Source organism: Acomys russatus, chromosome 7 (genome assembly GCF_903995435.1).
Source record: "Acomys russatus chromosome 7, mAcoRus1.1, whole genome shotgun sequence".
In the NCBI taxonomy this organism is placed as follows: Eukaryota; Metazoa; Chordata; class Mammalia; order Rodentia; family Muridae; genus Acomys; species Acomys russatus.
The window spans coordinates 65,091,026-65,110,160 of NC_067143.1; the positions used below are offsets into that span (position 1 = coordinate 65,091,026).

The 19,135-nt window shown below is 41.4% G+C and overlaps 1 protein-coding gene across 1 annotated transcript in view; it reads right to left on the reverse strand.

Moving 5' to 3' along the window:
* Sox6 (SRY-box transcription factor 6) overlaps positions 1-19,135 on the reverse strand; it is a 333,439-nt gene that overhangs the window by 155,987 nt on the left and 158,317 nt on the right. Inside the window, exon 6 of the mRNA XM_051149259.1 lies at positions 16,990-17,058. Coding sequence (XP_051005216.1) covers positions 16,990-17,058 — 69 coding nt within the window. The remainder of the gene's footprint in view (positions 1-16,989; positions 17,059-19,135) is intronic.

Consider the following 19,135-nt stretch of genomic DNA (forward strand, 5'->3'; position numbering starts at 1 on the left):
ACATAGTTGTGAGGCAGGAACTATTGAGGACTTGCTTACCCTGTCTTGAGAGAGTTTGGCCATCAACTCTGCTCCCACATTATAGAGAATCCATTTTGGAAGCTGCTAACATGCACTTCCTGTTTACTCAGGTAATCAAGTTTTGTTGCTTCTCAAGTCTCTGATGGGGTTGAAGACCAGATAGTTTAGTCTTACAATTAGGCCTGAATGTTTAGGGGCTAAGATGTTTTAGGTCTAGATAGATGCTTTAAATTGATAGAGATGAGATACAATAAATATTGATTTACATTCAGAGTTTTAGACTCACCAAGATAGGAAAGATGTTTTCTTCAAGGTTGCCAAATTTAAATGGCTAAAATACTGTGAATATAACATTTATATAATTCCTGATTGTTTCATGGTTCTTCTTGCTTTATGTAGTTTATTGTATATATGTTTAATAATATAAATGTATGTGTAAAAAAGAAAAAACAATAAAAAATACAAAAAAAGAACATATGAAAGCAATGATGACTCAGAAGATGGTAATTTCTTATACATAGCCTTCATCATTCCCCGAGCTCCCTGCAAACACACTTACATGGGCACTGAGAGAGTCTGCTGGAGGCACCGATCCTGAAAGGAACACTCCTTAGCATTAAAGACCAGTCATCAAAGACCAAGAGGAAGGGCTAAAGATTCACTTCCTCTTCATTATTTCCTTTCTACTGAGGTGCATGCAGAGTTCTTGCATAAAGCATTTGTCCCCATTGTACAACTGACTGAAATATAAATAGAGGAAAACAATATAACTCTAATGAAACAAACCAAAAAAATGGCCTCGTGGAGAGTCCTGATGAAGACAAGAACAGCACAAGGGGAAATATATATGAGACTTCCCATCTGCAACCTTTAGCAATATGGATCCCATTGAGACAAATGAAAGATTCAAATCCTGAAACTCTTACAGTAAACGTTGCCATAAAGACCCCTCCACATTTGAGGCCAATGCTATCAAAAGAAAAGGTTCACAGTGTTTCCAGGGGTGCTGCTTAGTAAATAGCTTAAATTCCTTCCACTTGAGACAGAAATCCCAAGTATATTGGACTCTCCCCTCCCCCTCTCTCGAATTAATATTCCATGATATACACCGTGACTGCTGAGGGGCACACCTCTGTTCAAACAGCAGAGATCAGCAAATGACTATTTCACAGAAAAGAAAAATATGCCCTCGTAATTTTAATGTGTGTTTATGTAAAAAAAAGAAAAAACTTGTGGCAGACCCATGTTAATAAAGCTAGAGCAGCGAAAACTATAAAATAGTGGCAACGCGCAGAGTACTTAGCCTTTAGCATCCTCTTCCTTCCAGAATGCTTCCTCCTGTGTTAGTTCTTTTGAACAGCTCCAGCCCTGGCTGCCTTTGTTGGGCTTGGAAATTGTTCACATATGAGAGAAATTAAGCCCTCATTTAACAGAGGCACATGCCTGTCAAGACCAGAGGAACAAAGACTAGTCCCTGGGGTCTGCTCAGCTCCCAGAGGCTGCCACTCATTGTGTTAGCAATGCTAGCCCTTTACAGAATGTGCATAAAACCCAATAAATCATTTCATCTGCTCTGCTTAGTGCATACGAGCTTCGCCAGCTCTCAGTGTTTTTCTTGTACAACTTCACAGTTAGTTGCAGGGGGTGGGGGGGGGGCTTCCTATTGTTTGTTTCCACAATCCAATAAGACTTTTTCGTGATGAGAATGTCCTAAACACTATCCACATGAGTGAAGAGGCGGTGTCTCCTCAGATTTCTCCCACAGCTCTTTCCCACGTGGATGGTTAATCTTAGCTCACTCATTCTGTAAAATGCCAATGTCTCTCACAGTTGGGTTTAAGCCCAGCTACAGGAGCCATTCCTGGCAACACTAAAATGGAAAGGCCTAGAACACCACAGACTTGCCATCTTATTCAAATTCAATACCTCACTCCTCTGGATACAAGCGCAAGGCCTTCTCTTAAGGCAGAGCACACAAGAACTGCTTACTGCCAGCTCTTTCCACCAGGAAGGCTCAACAGCCTTTGCAGAGGGCCAAGCAAATACCCGTCCTGCATTGTTGTTTCCCAAGCTATGCAATGCTCCTGAGAAAGACAGTGCAGTAGCAATCCTCCAGAGTGTTGCCTCTCACCCCATCCCCACGTATTCCTTTCCCTGGTCGTAAACATACAGCCTGTGGACAACTACACTTTAAGAGTCTTCAGTTCCCCTAAAGCAGTGAAGGACTGGGCTAGAGGGGAATGAATATGCGTCCATAATTATTAAAATGACTACTACATTTAGAAGTAAATTGCTCATTTCACCTGACTGTGTTGTGTGGAGAGAGAGCAAATATACCAAGGGTTTACTTTACAGTGGTGTTAATCTTTCCAGAAAAATGCTGAGTTCCAGAACTGACAGCTTCAACCCTTAAGATGCCCTGAACTTAGGAGTCGTAAGAACCTGGCAGCAAGATCAGGACTGAACCCTAAGTAGCAGGGGGAGAAAGATAGGCCTGAACCTGATAAGTAAAACCAGCCTCAGCCCCTGGATACATGGCAAAGCCCTGCCGTTAATGGGGACCATAAACAAGCCATGGGAGCAGCAGGGCTGCACTTTCCCAGGAACCTGCTTCACTCCTATCCACTTAGAGAGTAGACAGTTGTGCAATGGGCACAGATGCATCACGCATGGACAGATCAGCTCCACATGGGGCTCAGTAGAAAGGGGAGCATGAAGAGGACACACATCAGACTCTTTCTCATTTGTGTTCATGTACCCTCCTCTGATGGCTTATCAGTTCTCAGATAACAATTTGTTTTCATGTTTTAACCACAATCACATCCTGCAGACCTTGGCAGATATCAGAATGTGGTATCGCAACAAAGTTAAATAACCCTTGAAAAAATAAAACAAAGTTTATTTATAAAAAATGACATTAAGGTGAACTTTCTAATAAAAACTTTGATTTGCTTAAATAGAACATTATATGGTTGTTTTAGATTCATCCCTAAAGCCCTGAAATATATTAGAATTTTAGTGAGTAATTACCCTATTTACTTCAAACAAAATGGGAGGAAATCGGAAAACCATATTAAGCACTACCACACATCAGAAATGAAATTCTCTCATATTTTCATCATATAACCCAATAAATAAAGTGTAGCTGGAAAATTCATTGGTACCGGAAGATGAAACATCACCGGCTACAAGTGAAGAAATGGCCATGCAAATTTACATCCAAGTCACCGACACAAGAAGCCTATGTCAGGAAGCATGTCCAAAAGTCTCCCCCTCACTGACTGACTGAAGCACATTCTACCCACCCCCAGGTCTGACAAAGTTCCAATCTCTCTCCCCAAATGAAAATGCAACTGAGGGTAAAAACAAGAGAGACTGAGAACTGCTGTTGTACATTCTGTATGCCGTTGATGTAACACTTGAGTGGGATGTGTTGTAATTTCCTGCAATTAATACCTTGGAAAGCTAAGAATTTTTCCCAAAAATTGTAATATTTTACTTGTAACACTAAAATTAAGTTTGAGTCACCCTTTCCATTATGGATCCCTAATGCCAGGAATTTGTCATTAACTTCAAGATGTGTCTGCTGTCCCCTGAAAGCAGGCATTTATAGTCCTCTTCCTAAGGAAAACATTCTAAACCTTCCCATAGCCAGCATCTATGCAACAAGCATTACAGTCCACTGCAATGTCTTCTGAAGGGACCCCACCATCCCCAGATCTCCCATGGTTTCCAACAGAGGCATGGCCACTGCTATAGTCAACAAGCATTTCTCCTCAAGTTTTATTGGCAAGAATGCCCACACCCTCTCTTTTTTCTTTAAGGGCCCATGTCTGTCCTTCACCCAGAATAAAAGCTCCTTGGGATTTGGGGAACATCCCTTGCTGTAAACACTAGAAAGCAGCATTATCTGGAGGACATGCAGGGGAACAGAGCAAAGGCCACCTACACATGTGCTGAGTCCAAATCTGGGTTGCCTTCTGTCACTGAGCAAATTTTTTGTCTATGGTTCTACTTTGTCTCCACTCTGGGTGAACACCCTCCCCCCACTGAGATGGGAACATGTTCTACAGAGGACATGTCAGCCATCTTCCTGACCCTCTTCCCAGGGTTTGAAAGGTATGGCCTCCCTGAGCCAAGTAGGTGGAATCAATCCATTGTCCCAGACAAAGTCAGGAGAATTAGCCAGAAACAGGTGGAGGTCCCAGTAAAAACAGGCTCCAAACCCTAGGAAAACATTGACCTGTGTATGTTTGCAAGCCATTAGGAGATTTAGTTGTTTTCACTAGAATTTCTGTAGAAGAAACCAGCAATCTCAATGATTGTCCAATCTCAAGAATTAAGGATTACATGACAAAACTGACAACCAGTCTTTTCTGAAATAGGAATAATGACACCAGCTAGGCAAGCACTGTCTTTGTGATCATTTATCTCTCCTGAGGCTTATTTGTAGGTAAGTTTGTAAGATCTTACTGTTTTTGCATTATTGTAGTCTGGATTTCTTTCTGTATAATATTATACTACAAACATTATCCCAAGTCATTAAAAACTACTTCAGTGTCATTTTTAATAGTCAACAACAGCTCATAACAACAATATATAAATAGAAAACAAATTTAATTTAATGGTAAAGATCTTTCAATGTACATTTAAATTTTTAATTAACTTTTTGTATAAAAGAACTTAGAAAAAATTTAATCCTAAGCTTAAAAAAAAGATAGCTTAATTTTAAGTCTGCTATTCAAACACATTTGCCTTAATGACTATCTAGGACTGGGTATATAGAGGACATCACAAATCGGGGTTCCTAGTTAGGGATTCATCTCATTGGGAAGGATCAATGTTATCAATACTGAGGTAGGAGTTCCAAGGATATCCCCCATCCTAAAATGTAGCCCATGTGAGGGCCTCTCAGAACCTAACAATCCAACCAGAATCACGTCAGAGAATCTCTATAGAAACACAGCTGTGGTATGGATGCTAAGCTGGGGGGTGCTGTTTTCTGCTCTTGCATTGCAGATAGTCAGCAAGATGCAATTTCTCCAGTGGTGAAGTGTGTGTTACTTCCACCACTGTGGTGCTGACCTGAGATCTGGTCCTCTAAGGCTAACCTCCAGATCCAGCGATCTACCCTACTGGAGTGCTGTTGCCATAGACAAATCCCAGGTCAGCAAATGGCACCACCACCTTCCCTTGTCTTCAATGACACAGGCACCTGGGTACACACACAGGGCACACAAAGAATTCAATGGAGCAGTATACATTTTTTCCTTTTTCAAGGCACCATTAATCATCACAAATAATGTGACATTTTCTGTTCCTGGGCACTGGTGCTACACTGTCACTACACGCAGGTTTATTCCTTCAAGCCCCAGATCCCATCTTATAAACTGTTTGAAGCTTATGGTTTACAGAAAAGTGCAAGTTGGGAGAAGGAAGGGTTGACACACACCGAGTGACAAAGAAGTCCTTCACTGAGCACATGCCTCACTGCTGGCCGAGGGTCCCTCCTTTCTTGGAAGTTTCCAGCTTCCAGTTGCCTCCTCAGGATCCACTCAAGTATATTAATCTCATAGTGCCCTATATTTAACTGACTCTTCAATATTTACAAACAACTTCTGTCAAATCCAGTTTCAGAAACAGCAAAATAAACTGATAACAGTATGTAAGAAAAGTTTTTGTTTACTCAGGACACCGTTTTCTGAAATGACTACTCTTTTTTTAAAAACTGACATCAGTTTTTAATCTTTTTCCCTAAAATAAAAATATATACACTTACATGTGGTGTGTGTGCGTGTGTGTGTATGAGGCGATTCCAGCACAGAATGGCCTGGCCTGCTCCCCATTAGCTTGTTCCACAGCAGTCAGGGCAGCCCAGTGGAGAACCTCCCACCACTTTAATCTCAGCAGCTGTAGGCAGACAGCCCAGGAGAAAATACTTTCATTGAAACACACGGGTGACGAAAGTCGAGCCTGCCACTGACTGAAGATGAGCTCGCCTCTCACTCTGATCTGGGGACTACTACAATACCCTCCTTGAAGGATACAATTTTACATTTTCTTAATGGACTAGGTGGTGGACGAAACGGACACAGCATCTGGCAGGAGACATTACACGTTTTGCATCATTCATTTCCTTTTATTTTGAGTAGGTAAAAATATTGGACTCTGACCCTAATATCTTTGAGTGGGAATTACTATATGTGAATTAAAAATGGTTATGTCAGGACATCCCTCAGCATTTAGAGGGTGTTCCCTGTGCTCCCTCAAGTGCCACACAGTATATCAGTCTTTATTCCCCTCTCTCAGGCCTGGTATGCATACTGTTTAACCTCTTAAATTCTAAGTGTACACATAACTCACAGTAGCCAGGCAAGTGCTTGACTTATGGGAGATGACACATGTAAGATTTATACCAACAACTTTAAGTTATACACGGTATTCTGTGTTTGTGCAGCCACACTGCACAACTTCATCTGTGTTTAAAAAGCTATAAAATAGATTGGAAAGGTTCGTTTACTACCCTTCTAATTTCTCATGCACTATCTGATACCAAGGCCGGTTTAGGCATGAGAGCAAAGAGTTGGGCCCTGGTTTTCCAGAATAAAGCCCCCTGCTCCCTCCCGTTCCATCTTCAGGTAGCTCTGTCTAGTTTTGGGTGCCTGGGAAGCTGTCCTTCCTGACAATGGAAACAGCTCTCACTGTTCCTCTTTCTTTGCTGTAGTTATTATGGAGATAATAATTGCTCACAGCATTACACAATGATTATCTTATGTCCATATCACCAATTTGTGGGTTCTGAACATACCCTGTGTATCTACATAGAATCAATATGTGCTCTTACAAAATATGCCCACACCTGCTTCCCCTCTAGGAGCTCTGAAATTATTCCTGCACCCCATCACCTGGGAGAAGCACTAATGACAGAGTGGTAACAGACACCAGGCATGGCTCTTAGTTGGGGCCTTTTACAATTGTCTCTAATCTCAAAACTGCTGTCGGGTACCATAACCATCCATTTTTAGGGATTAGCAAGCGCAGGCTCAGGGATCTAAAGTAACTTGTCTGGAAGCAGTCAATGGTAAAGCAGACTATAAGGCTAATCATCGACTGGACTGGAATTTACGTCCTGATTCATTCATCTCTAACACCTGTGCTGGTTGCCGGTGCTCTACCGTAACGTGCTCTACCGTAACGTGCTCTACCGTAACGCGCTCTACCGTAACACGCTCTACCGTAACGTGCTCTACCGTAACGTGCTCTACCGTAACACGCTCTACCGTAACACGCTCTACCGTAACGTGCTCTACCGTAACACGCTCTACCGTAACGTGCTCTACCGTAACGTGCTCTACCGTAACGTGCTCTACCGTAACGTGCTCTACCGTAACGTGCTCTACCGTAACGTGCTCTACCGTAACGTGCTCTACCGTAACGTGCTCTACCGTAACGTGCTCTACCGTAACATGCCTGGATCCAGGCTTCTTGCTTCAAATAAATGTCCATACATTCCTCATGGATGTTAAAGTGCAGTCAATTTTAAAGCACGTTAAGAAAGCAACAGGCTATGAGTTGGGGATGCAGTACAGTTGTTAAAGTGTTTACCTAGCATGAGCAAAGCTCTGGCTGCATGAACAAGACAGTGACTTGCACCCAGAACCTCAGAAGTCAGAGCTGAGTGCAGGAGGGTCAGAACTTCATGTCGTCTGCAGCACTGAGAGTTCCCAGGTGTCCTGCATGAGACCCTCACTTGAAAGTTAATTAACTAATTAAATGAACCAAACTTTCAGATGAGTATATGTGTGAATGTAGTATTGTAGTATACAAGCTTATGTGTGGTATGCAGGGGCCTGTACCTGTGTGTATGTACAGGAAGCACAGAGGGGAGAGCCTCCTGCTCTATCACTCTGTGATTTACTCCCTTGGGAGAGGCTCTCTCACTAAACCTGGAACTTAGCTAGTGACCCACAAGTCCCAGAAAGCTTCCTGCCCCCATCACTAACAAAGAAACGTTTCAGACATAAGTGTGGCCACACCCAGATTTTAATGTAGCTACTGGGATTTGAACTCAGATCCTTATGCTTGGTCAGAAAGCATTGTTACCTGCTAAGCCATATATACCCAGCTCAATAAGAATATGTCAGGGAGGGGGATAGTTCATGTTTCTGGTTTTTTTTTTAATCTATTTAGAATAATACTGAAAGTCAGGTGATATCTGAAATTTTTTTCTCAATATTTTGTCTCTTTTTATGAGACCATATTTTATTTTTAAATGTGCTCTCTACTAAAAAGCATATATGTAATATCATCACATTCTTGTGCTCCTCATATATCCCTCCAAAAATTAAAAGTCAAACTATTAGAAGCACTAGCCATAGTTATTTGCTTCAGGTACCGTTTGTTTAAGGTTTCTAGGAATTTAAATGTATGTAACCAAACATGAAAGTATATTTTAACTAGTCATTTAGTTTTTAGGTTGTATCTTAACTCTCTAAACTATTGGTGGATGGATGGATGGGTACATGGATGGTAGACGGGTGAGTGGATAGATGGATGGATGGATGGATACATAGATGGGTGCATGGATAGATGGGTGAGTAGATGGATGGATGCATGCATGCATGGGTGGGTGGATGTATGCATGGATGGGTGCATGGGTGGATGGATGCATGCATGGATGGGTGCATGGATGGTAGGTGGGTGAGTGGATAGATGGATCGATGGATGGATGGATGCATGGGTAGATGGGTGCATGGATGGTAGAAGGGTGAGCAGATGGATGGATGCATGCATGCATGCATGCATGGGTGCATGGGTGGATGGATGCATGCATGGATGGGTGCATGGATGGTAGGTGGGTGAGTAGATGATAGATGGATGCATGGGTGCATGGATGGATGGGTGTATGGATGGTAGGTGGGTGAGTGGATAGATGGATGGATAGGCAGAAGGGTGGATGAGTGGGAAGGTAGATGGATGGATGGACAAACAGAGCTAATCTAAACAACCTAGAATTCACATTTACGTGTATAAACCATATTACCATGTAAAGGCCAACATTTCTCAGTTCTTATTATCCACTACAATTATACACAATTTTTTAGCTTTGCCCATGTTGGTAATGTACCCTAACTAAAGAATTACATCAGGGTATTTCACATGAGTATTAGTTGTCAGTACTTTTAAAAGTCTTTAATGTACTGACAAAGTACGAACAAGGTTGAGAACCACTTATATGCAACATTGTCAAATAACACTCACTTTTGTCATACAGAAAACTGCTTTTACAAAAGATCTTAACATAAAGAAAGGTTAGTGGCCCTAAATATAGACACAAACTACTTTAAAGTCCCCAGAAAGTAACTTGGACTAGAAAGTTTATATGCAAATACCAAAAGAATTCTCAACCATAAATACATCTCAAACTGTGACTGAGGAACTTGAGGCAGCCTAGGCGCGTCAGTGGTGGAGGACATGTGGCACCTCTTTCTGCAGTGTTTTTCCAAGAATTTCCCCAAACTTTATCAGCAATGTCCATCAGAGTGATCCAAATGCAGGTGCACAAATACTATTTGCTTAAGGTCCTTTGCTAAAGTTGTTTTTCTGTCTCAAATACATTTATTTCATCAAAACCATTTTGTTACTGTCTCAAAAACAAAACTAAAATGATTTATCGTAGAAAACAGAAAATAACCAGAAGCTTGCAAAACAATAAATTTGAAAAGAGATAACTGTAGGGGTAGATACGGCTGCTCCCAGAAGATGTAGGTTATTAAATGACAACTTGGTGCCAGTCATGAGATACTGCCTTAGGAGTTATTAGTCAGGGAAGGCCCCAAGGCACCCAAAACAACACAGCTTATTGCTTTTGGCTGCCCACCACAACTAGATGGCAAGACCCTACTGCTGAAGGCACTACACACCTTAGTTACAGTACATAGAGAAACCTATATTGAAATGAGCAGAAAACTGTGTCCCTGCTGGCTAGCTTCCATTGTGCCAGAGGGTGCTACGCAGGCTCTTGGAAAAGCTGCCAAGGATCTGACCTAACATTAGACCCTGCATGCTACAATACTGACCTGCCAGGCAAGATATATCAACTAGTGAAATAGTGCCATGACTGTTAGAGGGTAATAAACTTCTTTCTGATGGATTTTGAGGCTGTTATTATAAACCTGGTCAAAAGTTCTTGACAAGGAAGGTCACTAGCCCTACTAAGGGAACATAGTGTTCTTTTCTTAAATGATCATGTTGTCATATTGTCTTCTAAATATTTATTTATATTCATATATTTTTGCTGCCCTCAACCTTGGTCAGAAAAACTTTTTACAATGGATAGTCTCTCATAACTGGTCAAAGTATTGGTTATCAGGGACTGACTGCTCAGATTAAATAAAGTAATTTTTTTTAAAGGAACAGTAAGTATTTATCCTAAAAAATAGTAAATAAGCAAATAACCTGAGGCCATATGTGGCAGCCCATGTTCTTAATGGTAGCATTCAAAAGCTGAGACAGAAGAATCACTGCAAGTTCAAAGCCACTGTGAGCAATTTAGTGAGACTTTGTCTCAAAAAGAAGACAGTGATCAAAAGAAAAAAAGTACTCAATATTATTCCATTATTGTCATATTAGATACCCTTTCTCTGACACACGTACATGAGAGGCAGGGGCAGGGAGAAATGAGATTAACTAGAGATTTACACAAAACTGAACCCTCAATGTAAAGGGGCCCAAGAAACCAACAAAAGAGAGTTACTTTCTCCTTATAAGACTGAGTCAATGTTATGTGATGTCACTAGCTGATACCACTAGGATCATCTTGTGCACTGGGTAGCTTCACGCCCTGCCAGGGAGGAGAAGAGACTTTCTACCACTTTAATCCTAAGCAAGAAGCAGACCCTCTGGATTCCATAAATTTTCAGAATCTCTGGTTTAGGACACCTGGAATAGGCTGTGAGATATGAATGTGTCTGAGGAGCTAGGGCAGTGTATGTACCAGGGTAGGAGAGGGAGGGTCGCACATGGGAAAACCACTGACTTCAGTCTCCAGGTTCCCCTGGCCTAGCACCTTTGCACAAGGCCATGTTTGGAAGGCAGGGAGCTAGAGGATTGAATCCTCAGAGCATCTTATGAGATCTCATCTATGCTGTTCTTAGTTCTAGACCCATTCCAAACTAGGCAACCTAGAGTGATTAATGTGTAGTTTTAAACTGCAGTAAGTTTGTCATTTTAGCTTTTATGGTCCTTGCAATTCATAAATTACAGCAGCTTTACCTATTCTTTATAATCTAGAAACTTCATTATTAAAATGTTTGAAGCAGGCTATACAGCATCTATCATTACTTTAAAAGTTAATTATATTACAGAAGAGAAATAATTAGATTTGCATTTTTATCTTGGTTTTAAACTTCCAAAGAAGATCACTACTGCTTGCCTGTGGGCAACTGAAAACAGCACACAGCAGAGAAATGGAAAGTAGAGAGGGTCTGTTTCTCTTGGCTAATTCATGATTGAAGATAGAATTACAAGATATGTTAAGGGCTCGCTGAAGCTGGGGGCTAATCCTAGACCGCTAAGCTTTGTTTATTTCATTGCATGGCAAGAGACCACCAGACACATGTACAATGCCAATAGAGGTATCAAATTGCTTTCGATGGATTTATTTGCTTCTTTGCAAGGTTTCTGGAAGGAGATCCATTACCTGATCAATACCATACAAAACCAGACTGTTTGCTAGAGCCAAAACAGTAGCAGTGTAATTGCCTTTTGTTTCTCAACCCTAAACGCAGTTAGAAAAGAGATGCAACCTAAGTCTGTCTGAGAGTGGAAGCCAGCCCTTGACTGCTCTGCTCTAGCCATCCTGGAAAGACAATAAATGGAAGGTTCAGCTCTTAAAATTAGAGGTCAATTAGATACTTAACGATGAAGCATATCTTCAAATATATATCTATTATTTTATGCTAGCAAAAAAATTAATTAACCAGGTCAAGCAGGCCGTGAAGGCTAATGTACAAGGTAATTATTTCTGATCTTAGACGACTACTTCACACAAAAAGGTAGTCCTTTATTCTGCTCAGCAGATCCCTGAGATGTCTGCAGTTAATCATACTGAAGGAAGCCACAGGCAAAGTTTAGCTGAAAGACAGAGGACACCTCAAGCCATCCTGTTTGATTGCTTAAGATGATCATTTTCTTGCTTGAAATATTTGTGTGTCCCTGTATCATGCAGGGAGGAGAAGAACATAAATTTATTGATGCTCTACCAAGCAAGTAACGCAGACACACATGAAATATGCCAACAGCGCATAAGTGTATGTCATGAGCAAACTAGAAAATGCTACATATGGAAATATTAATATGCCTTTAAGAGCAAATCTTCCATAAAGCAAAACTGAAGAAGAATTTGGGGGAAAAGTTAATAAAGAGCATGTTCTATAGCAGTTAAATGAGAGGGCTTTCAGCAAGACAGGGGCTCTGGAGAGAAACAGCATGGCGTCTGTTCCTGGCTTTCTACAGATTGAGCTCCCCACGTAACATGTGTCTGAAGAGATAGAGAGGGGTGAGGAATATTGGGTATTAAACATAAAATTGATAATGACGCCAAGTGCCCCAATTTTACCCAAGAAGCATAAGCTGACAACATCAGCCTTGTCCAGAGAGCGGAGAGCCTGAAGAAGTCTCCAGCACCCAGTTCACCCACAGGAGCCTGTTCTTTAGTCAGTCTTGAAGACAAGGCCCAGAAGTGACTCCAAACCTTGGTCTGAAAAGACTTTGATAATTGGGTAACTCCAATTATATCTGGAAAAGTAAGTTTTTTTTTTCACAAAGATATTCTAATGATCTGAATTCTCTCATGCAAAGACTAAGTTGTAGCCATAGATGTCATCATTAAGTGTGTTCCCAATGCCCAGTTATAGGTGCCAGTGTGGGACACTGTACCCTTGAAGAATGGCTTCTCTGATTCAAACCAATAATATGGTCAAAATAAGAATAGATGAAGAAACATGTAAAAGAATACAGTATCTAGATTTTTAAGATATTTTCATCTAATATAACCGTACCTTGACTAGTTGGTTAAAGCACTATAACTATCAAATACATTTTAGAAAGTGGGATCTGTACGTCAGTTCACATAGCTCATGAGTGGAGTGCTTCAGAACACGGGGGCCGAGGGGCTGCAGTGCAGCTGGTAAGGACAGTGACTGCGAACGACTGAGGCTGTTACCTTCCTTTGGAAGCACAGCGTTAAGACACAGCCTTGCTGACGGGGAAGACCCACATCCATGGCCTCTTACCTCAACATCCCCTGCTCCTGCTGCCCAGGGAACACAAATGATGTGTGGCTTTCCTGGGTTCTACTTTATAAGTAACAACTTAAGGAATCACCATTTTCTCCAAAAACACAAACAGGGATTGGAGTTCACCAGGCAATAGCATCTACTAATATTAAGCTATATTAATAATGATTTAAATTATTAGCCTGGATTTTTAAATAGTAAACATTAATTAGCTCATCAAAATCATGAAAAAGTTCACAAAAATCATTTACCAGCTTTGCTTACCCAGTCTTAGGAGAATTTTGTAAGAAAGTGTCGTTAGGATCCACCAAGGCAAAATTATGTTTAAAAAATATGCTCAAGGAAGAAAAATATAAAGCAAAAGTTATCTCCACTGCCCATATAGGTTCTAAATGACCCTTACGGTACCATCTCACTCATGTCTTTTCTGAGTCTAATGAAAGATTAGGGTTTTCATTTTGAGCAAGCCATTGAAGTTTTCATTTGTTTCTCTTATAATAGATCCAGATATGTTTGTATGCAGTTGTTAAGAGAGTTTAGACACTTTTTCCTTCCTTCTAAAGCTTGCCAATTGAAAAACAAACCAGCATACTGAACTACAGTAAGGTCTTGAATGTAGCTACCTAATACCAACAGCTGATCTTGAAGACAGCTCTTGCTGAATGTGTGAGCTATCAGGTTCTAGGACTCAAGGTGTGAGAAGGTTAAAAGTGTTAAACTTTTTCAAATTGCCTTTGTACTTATTGGGATCTTAAAGAAAAGCAGTTAAACTGCCTTTCATCTCAGAGCTAGGGAGGCAGAAGAACTCTCTGAGTGCAAGGCCAGCCTGGATTACACACTGAGACATTATCTCAGGGGGAAAAGAGATGAGGCTAGATTTAATTTTTAATCATCCTATTTGTTTGTTCTGTCTCAGATGGAAGAATGTTTTCTTTTGTGTGATTAAAAACAAAGAATTCTTGAACCGGCCTTCAATCTCACGTTTTCCCTCTAAAGGTACATTGAAATCAACCCAACGATAGTCTTTTGTGTATGTTGATGGCTGGGGAGAAAGTATCTTTAAAAGTGCAGCTAATGCATGAACTGATTAGAAGGCTGAACAGCAAAACTTGCTTTGTAAGCGTCAGAGTGTAAGGAGTGTTTTCAGCATTTAAAAAATTCTTAGAATGGTCTCCTACTGATAAGCAGGAGCTCCCAGGACGCAAGAAGCAGTAAGCACAGGCCTAACTGCTCTCTTATTCTGAAAGCATGAGATCTTGTTAGGAAGAAACTTAAATCCCTAAAAAGAGCCTAACGCTGACATTGTTGCTCTGCTGTTTCATAACTTGGATTTCTCAGGTCAATGCTGCTTAACTAGATTTTTAAAATGAAGAAGAAAAGAAAGAAAAAGAAAAATGTGCCCAATAATTAGGTGATTAAAATTCTATTAGACAAATTGAAAAGAGTTTCTCTCTCCTCTCCTCTTCTCTCTTTCTCTTCCTCCTCCCCTTCCCCCTCCTCCTCCTTCTTCTTCTTTCTCTCTCTCTCTCTCTCTCTCTCTCTCTCTCTCTCTCTCTCTCTCTCTCTTTCTCTCTCCCCCTTCCCTCTTCCCTCCCTCTCTCCCTCCCTCCTTCCCCCTGTGAGTGTATATGTGCACCTCAGCATACATGTATAAGTGGGTACATGTGGGAGAAGCTGGATAACATGTATGTACATGCCTGTGGAGGCCAGAAGTCACATGCTACCTCTCATGTGACGACCATCTTATTTTATTAGCACAGGGTCCCTAGTTGCCTGGAGCTTACCACTGAGGCTAGTCTGGTTGGCTAGCCCAGGCAGGCACCTGTCTCAGGTTCCTTGGTTCTGGGGGTGGAGCTTGGGTCTCCATGCTGCATGCAACCATTTTACCAACTGAGCCATCTCCTCCAGGCCCATCCCTATCTTCTTAAACTGAATACTCAGATTAATATTTTAAGATTGTGTTCCACAGTTAATTAAACCACACCAATTTCATGTTACAATAAGATCATATGTAATCAATAAATATAACATTTCATAAAACACTATGAACTGCTGTTCATCTGAGGTTTTCAGTAGCACGGGAAGATGTCAATCAAGACAGTCGGTCAATATAAGTAACATTGGATGAAGAACAGAATATAATAGAAATACATAAATACATACTCTCACAGGAGTGTCCGTGGAGGAAACTGAGTGATCCTGTTATTTAACACCCTTGAGTTCTTGGAGAAGGAGCTAAAGAAACATGTAAGAAACCACAGACTAAAAATCTTAGCCCCAGGAGTAGGAAATAAGCTGGAAACTTTAATGAGGGCAGACAAGGGGACACCTGGACAGCTATGTAATTAAGGACCTCAGCATGAGGCATGAAAGAGATATCAGGATGAGAAATTATTCCCAGATTTAATTGTGAAGTCTGACCATCAAAAATGCAAAAGACATTCCATCTTGATTTTGAAACTGTAGGTTTGAATACAGAATACAGAATCAGAACAAAACCAGACAACACATTCCAGCTAAAATCCTCCCAGTGAAGCTGCTGAAACAAAAAGCTAAATTGAAAAGAGGTACCTCTTCAGACACTGCTGGAATTGTCAATGTCGTCTTGGTGCCCGGCACAGTAAGAATGATTAGCAAAATGAACCAAAGATCTAAGTTAAAATCACTGGTATTCTTCAATACTGTAGAGCATCAGAGGAAGCGAGGAGCTTATGCTATTGGTGCTTTCGGAGGTCAGGACCCCAGCAGAGGCAGCAATAAGCCTCAGAAGATGCTGGCCCAGCTCTGGCAGTGTAGATCGCAGCAGGCTGGGAAACACCCGCAGCAAACAAGAGAAGGAACACTGGGTGGAGAGTCATGGCTCTGGGACCAGTGCTCTGAAGGCTAGTCTAGACAACCAGTGTCTTCTTCCAGCACCTTCCAGAATTCATACAGTTACGTTTTTATTCAGAAATAGAAGCCATTCTCCCTTACTATCTGAAACAGCTGTTAGTTAATTATCAAGTCTCTAAAGGAACAACTTAAATCAGACTGTCACCTCTCTTTCACAGACCCTGCAATGAACTGCACATTTTATACTGCTTCTAGAAAAATAAATGAGTAAAAGTCAAGACTTATCTAGAGTAGGTTACAATTATTCAGAATCTTTTTCTTTCTGTCTACATTGTAAGCTCCTTGAAGACAGGCCACTGTTCATTGCTATGCCTGTTTTCCTTTGTATCTGTGTGCTTAGTACTTGCTAAGAGAGAAATCAATTATTAACAGGCTTTCCCCAGATTCATCTCAGAATTGACCCAACCAGTCCTAACAAGTAAATAAAAGTAATCAATCTGTGTCCCTATGACATAACAAAACACAACACAGAAAGTGGCTTTTTGCAGTGAAAACAGTATCTGTATGCTGCCCTGAAAACCAAGAGGTGTCAGCTTGGTGGCATTAAGGCAAATGGAAGAGGTGGGGCCAAGGTGTGTTCTGCTCACACATTACTCCAGAGAACGATGCTGTGACCACCACCTGGCTGTCCCCTTGGACAACAACTGTACAGCACCATCCTTGAATAACAGCCATGTTGGCACTGTTGATAAGACAGGCCTTTACAGCACCTTAAATTCCATTTTGAGGGAGGAGCGCATCTACGGATAGTCAGATGAGGGTAATAAAACACACTGACCTGGATCTGTTGCTGCAGGAGATTAATCTTGTGCTGCTGCTGTAGAAGTTGCTGCTGTTGTCTTGCGATCTATCAGAAATAAAGTTCCATTAGGTTAAAATGAAACGCTTGCACCTTTGCCATTGCCTCTGCGTCGCTCCTGCTACTGCCTGAATGCTTTACTGTGCACTTCAGTATGAAAGACTCCCTGTGGACGGAGGCAGTGGGTCCGGAGGGGACCGAGGGAGAATCTGAGCCAGGGTCACCTCTGCTTTATCCAGAGGTGCAAAGGGCAGCCTGGTGCTCCAGCTGAGAGCGAGCTGCTCAGCCTGCACTGGCTGGCTGGAAACCACAGACTTTGGAAACTAGATCCTTGTAGAATAAAACAGGAAAACCCTGCCACATTTGTCTAAGGAGGATAGCCTGGCTATAAGATTAAAGCTGTAAGTGAAAGGCTTCCCAGTGTGCCACGTGACTGTCTCTGTCATTCAGCCCTGGCAGACTTATAAATATTATCAAAAGGACATAAAAACATAGTAAACAGTGAAAAAACTCTTTAGCTCTTTGGTTGATGCTCTGTGCTCTACAAAGCGTTTTTAAGACAGACTATGCTGTAATTTAAATTCACCCTTTGGGGTGATGCACTTGTTTACAGGACAGGGTTTGCATACAGGTGTTATACTCCCTTTCTTTGCACAGCAATCAAACTCAACAACTCAGGAGGTTATCTGGTCTATAAAAAGAAACACTACCCATAAAATACAAACCCTACTGTAGATGGAGTCTGCCCCAGGAGGCAACGACTTTAAAATGGTGGAGCTGGCAGCCTAACTAATGGGCGTCAGCATTCAGCTGCTCTCTCAGCCTGCTCACTGCCCACCTCACTGCTGACTGCAGCCTTAGGCTCTGAAGAAGTTTCTTTCAGAGTATACATTGCAAAGCAAGGTGACACGGGGACTCTATGAGCTCCCAGGAGGTCCCAGCTTCATAGTGCTCTGTGGTCAAGACTGCCTCCTTCTAGCCATTTCTATATGCCAGGACTCTGGACTGAGCTGTGTTGGGGGCAGAAATGAGCACAGATGACTCTAGTCTCTGCCTGTATTCACCATATGTCTTCCTGTCACCCTCCCTCACCTAGAACCTGGGAAGAGCCCGATGGTGACATAGGCATACAATGGCAGCACAGTGGGAGACTTCTCGATGCTGATCTGTGGCTTCTGGTGACAGCGGGCTCTAAGCACAATACCGTGGTCTCTAAGTGACTCCAGTTTAAGAACTGGGATTCTTCTTTCTGAGAGTCTACAGTCCACACAGAAACAGGATTTAATCAGGTTAGGACAGCCTGCTCCGACTTGTTGCCACTCAAATCAGAAATGGACCGCTCACTTTGCAGCTCTAGGTATGGACGCAGGAATCTCTGAATATTTATTTCCTCTTAGCAAACTGGTGAAACACCACTAGGCATCTAATATTGATGGTCCCTCGTAAATGATAAAGTGCTGCCTAGAAATGCATCGGAAACACCACAGCGCAATTACCATCATCCACTCTACACACATGGGCTTGACACAGTGAAGCATGGTACATAAGCACCATGTGGCTCAAACTCTGAATTTTATTTGCCAATCGGTTGAGCTACATGCTCGCTTCATTGAGCATGACAACCTAGTTTTAAGTGTCATTTAATTTTCATTTTGAAATATAATTACAAAGTGTTCACTGTAAGATATCACTCGTCTGCAAATGTGTCAAGATTAATTTGTGCTAGCTTATTCACAAGTGTCAATAGTTAATTACTGTGTCATCTCTGGATGGCTAAATGACATTCTAACTTCTGATTTTTTACAGTGTTCCTTTATGTTATTTTCCATTAGGGGCTGAGTCCATATTCCTACATGTGGGCAAATACTCAAGCATATAAAATACCAGACGTCACAACTCATTAAAATCAACAGAGCATATACTGCTCTATATATCCCTGTAAAATACATTTAGCTGAAAAGATAATTCCAGTAATAATGTCAGATTTCTAAAAACTGCACATTAATTTGGGTCTGTCTGATCTAGGGCGTGAGAGACTATGCTGTAGGATCATTGTTATACTAATGCACTCTGGGAGACAAGAAAATCATTTGTAAAAGTGGTTCATTTTCTAAAAGGCATACAT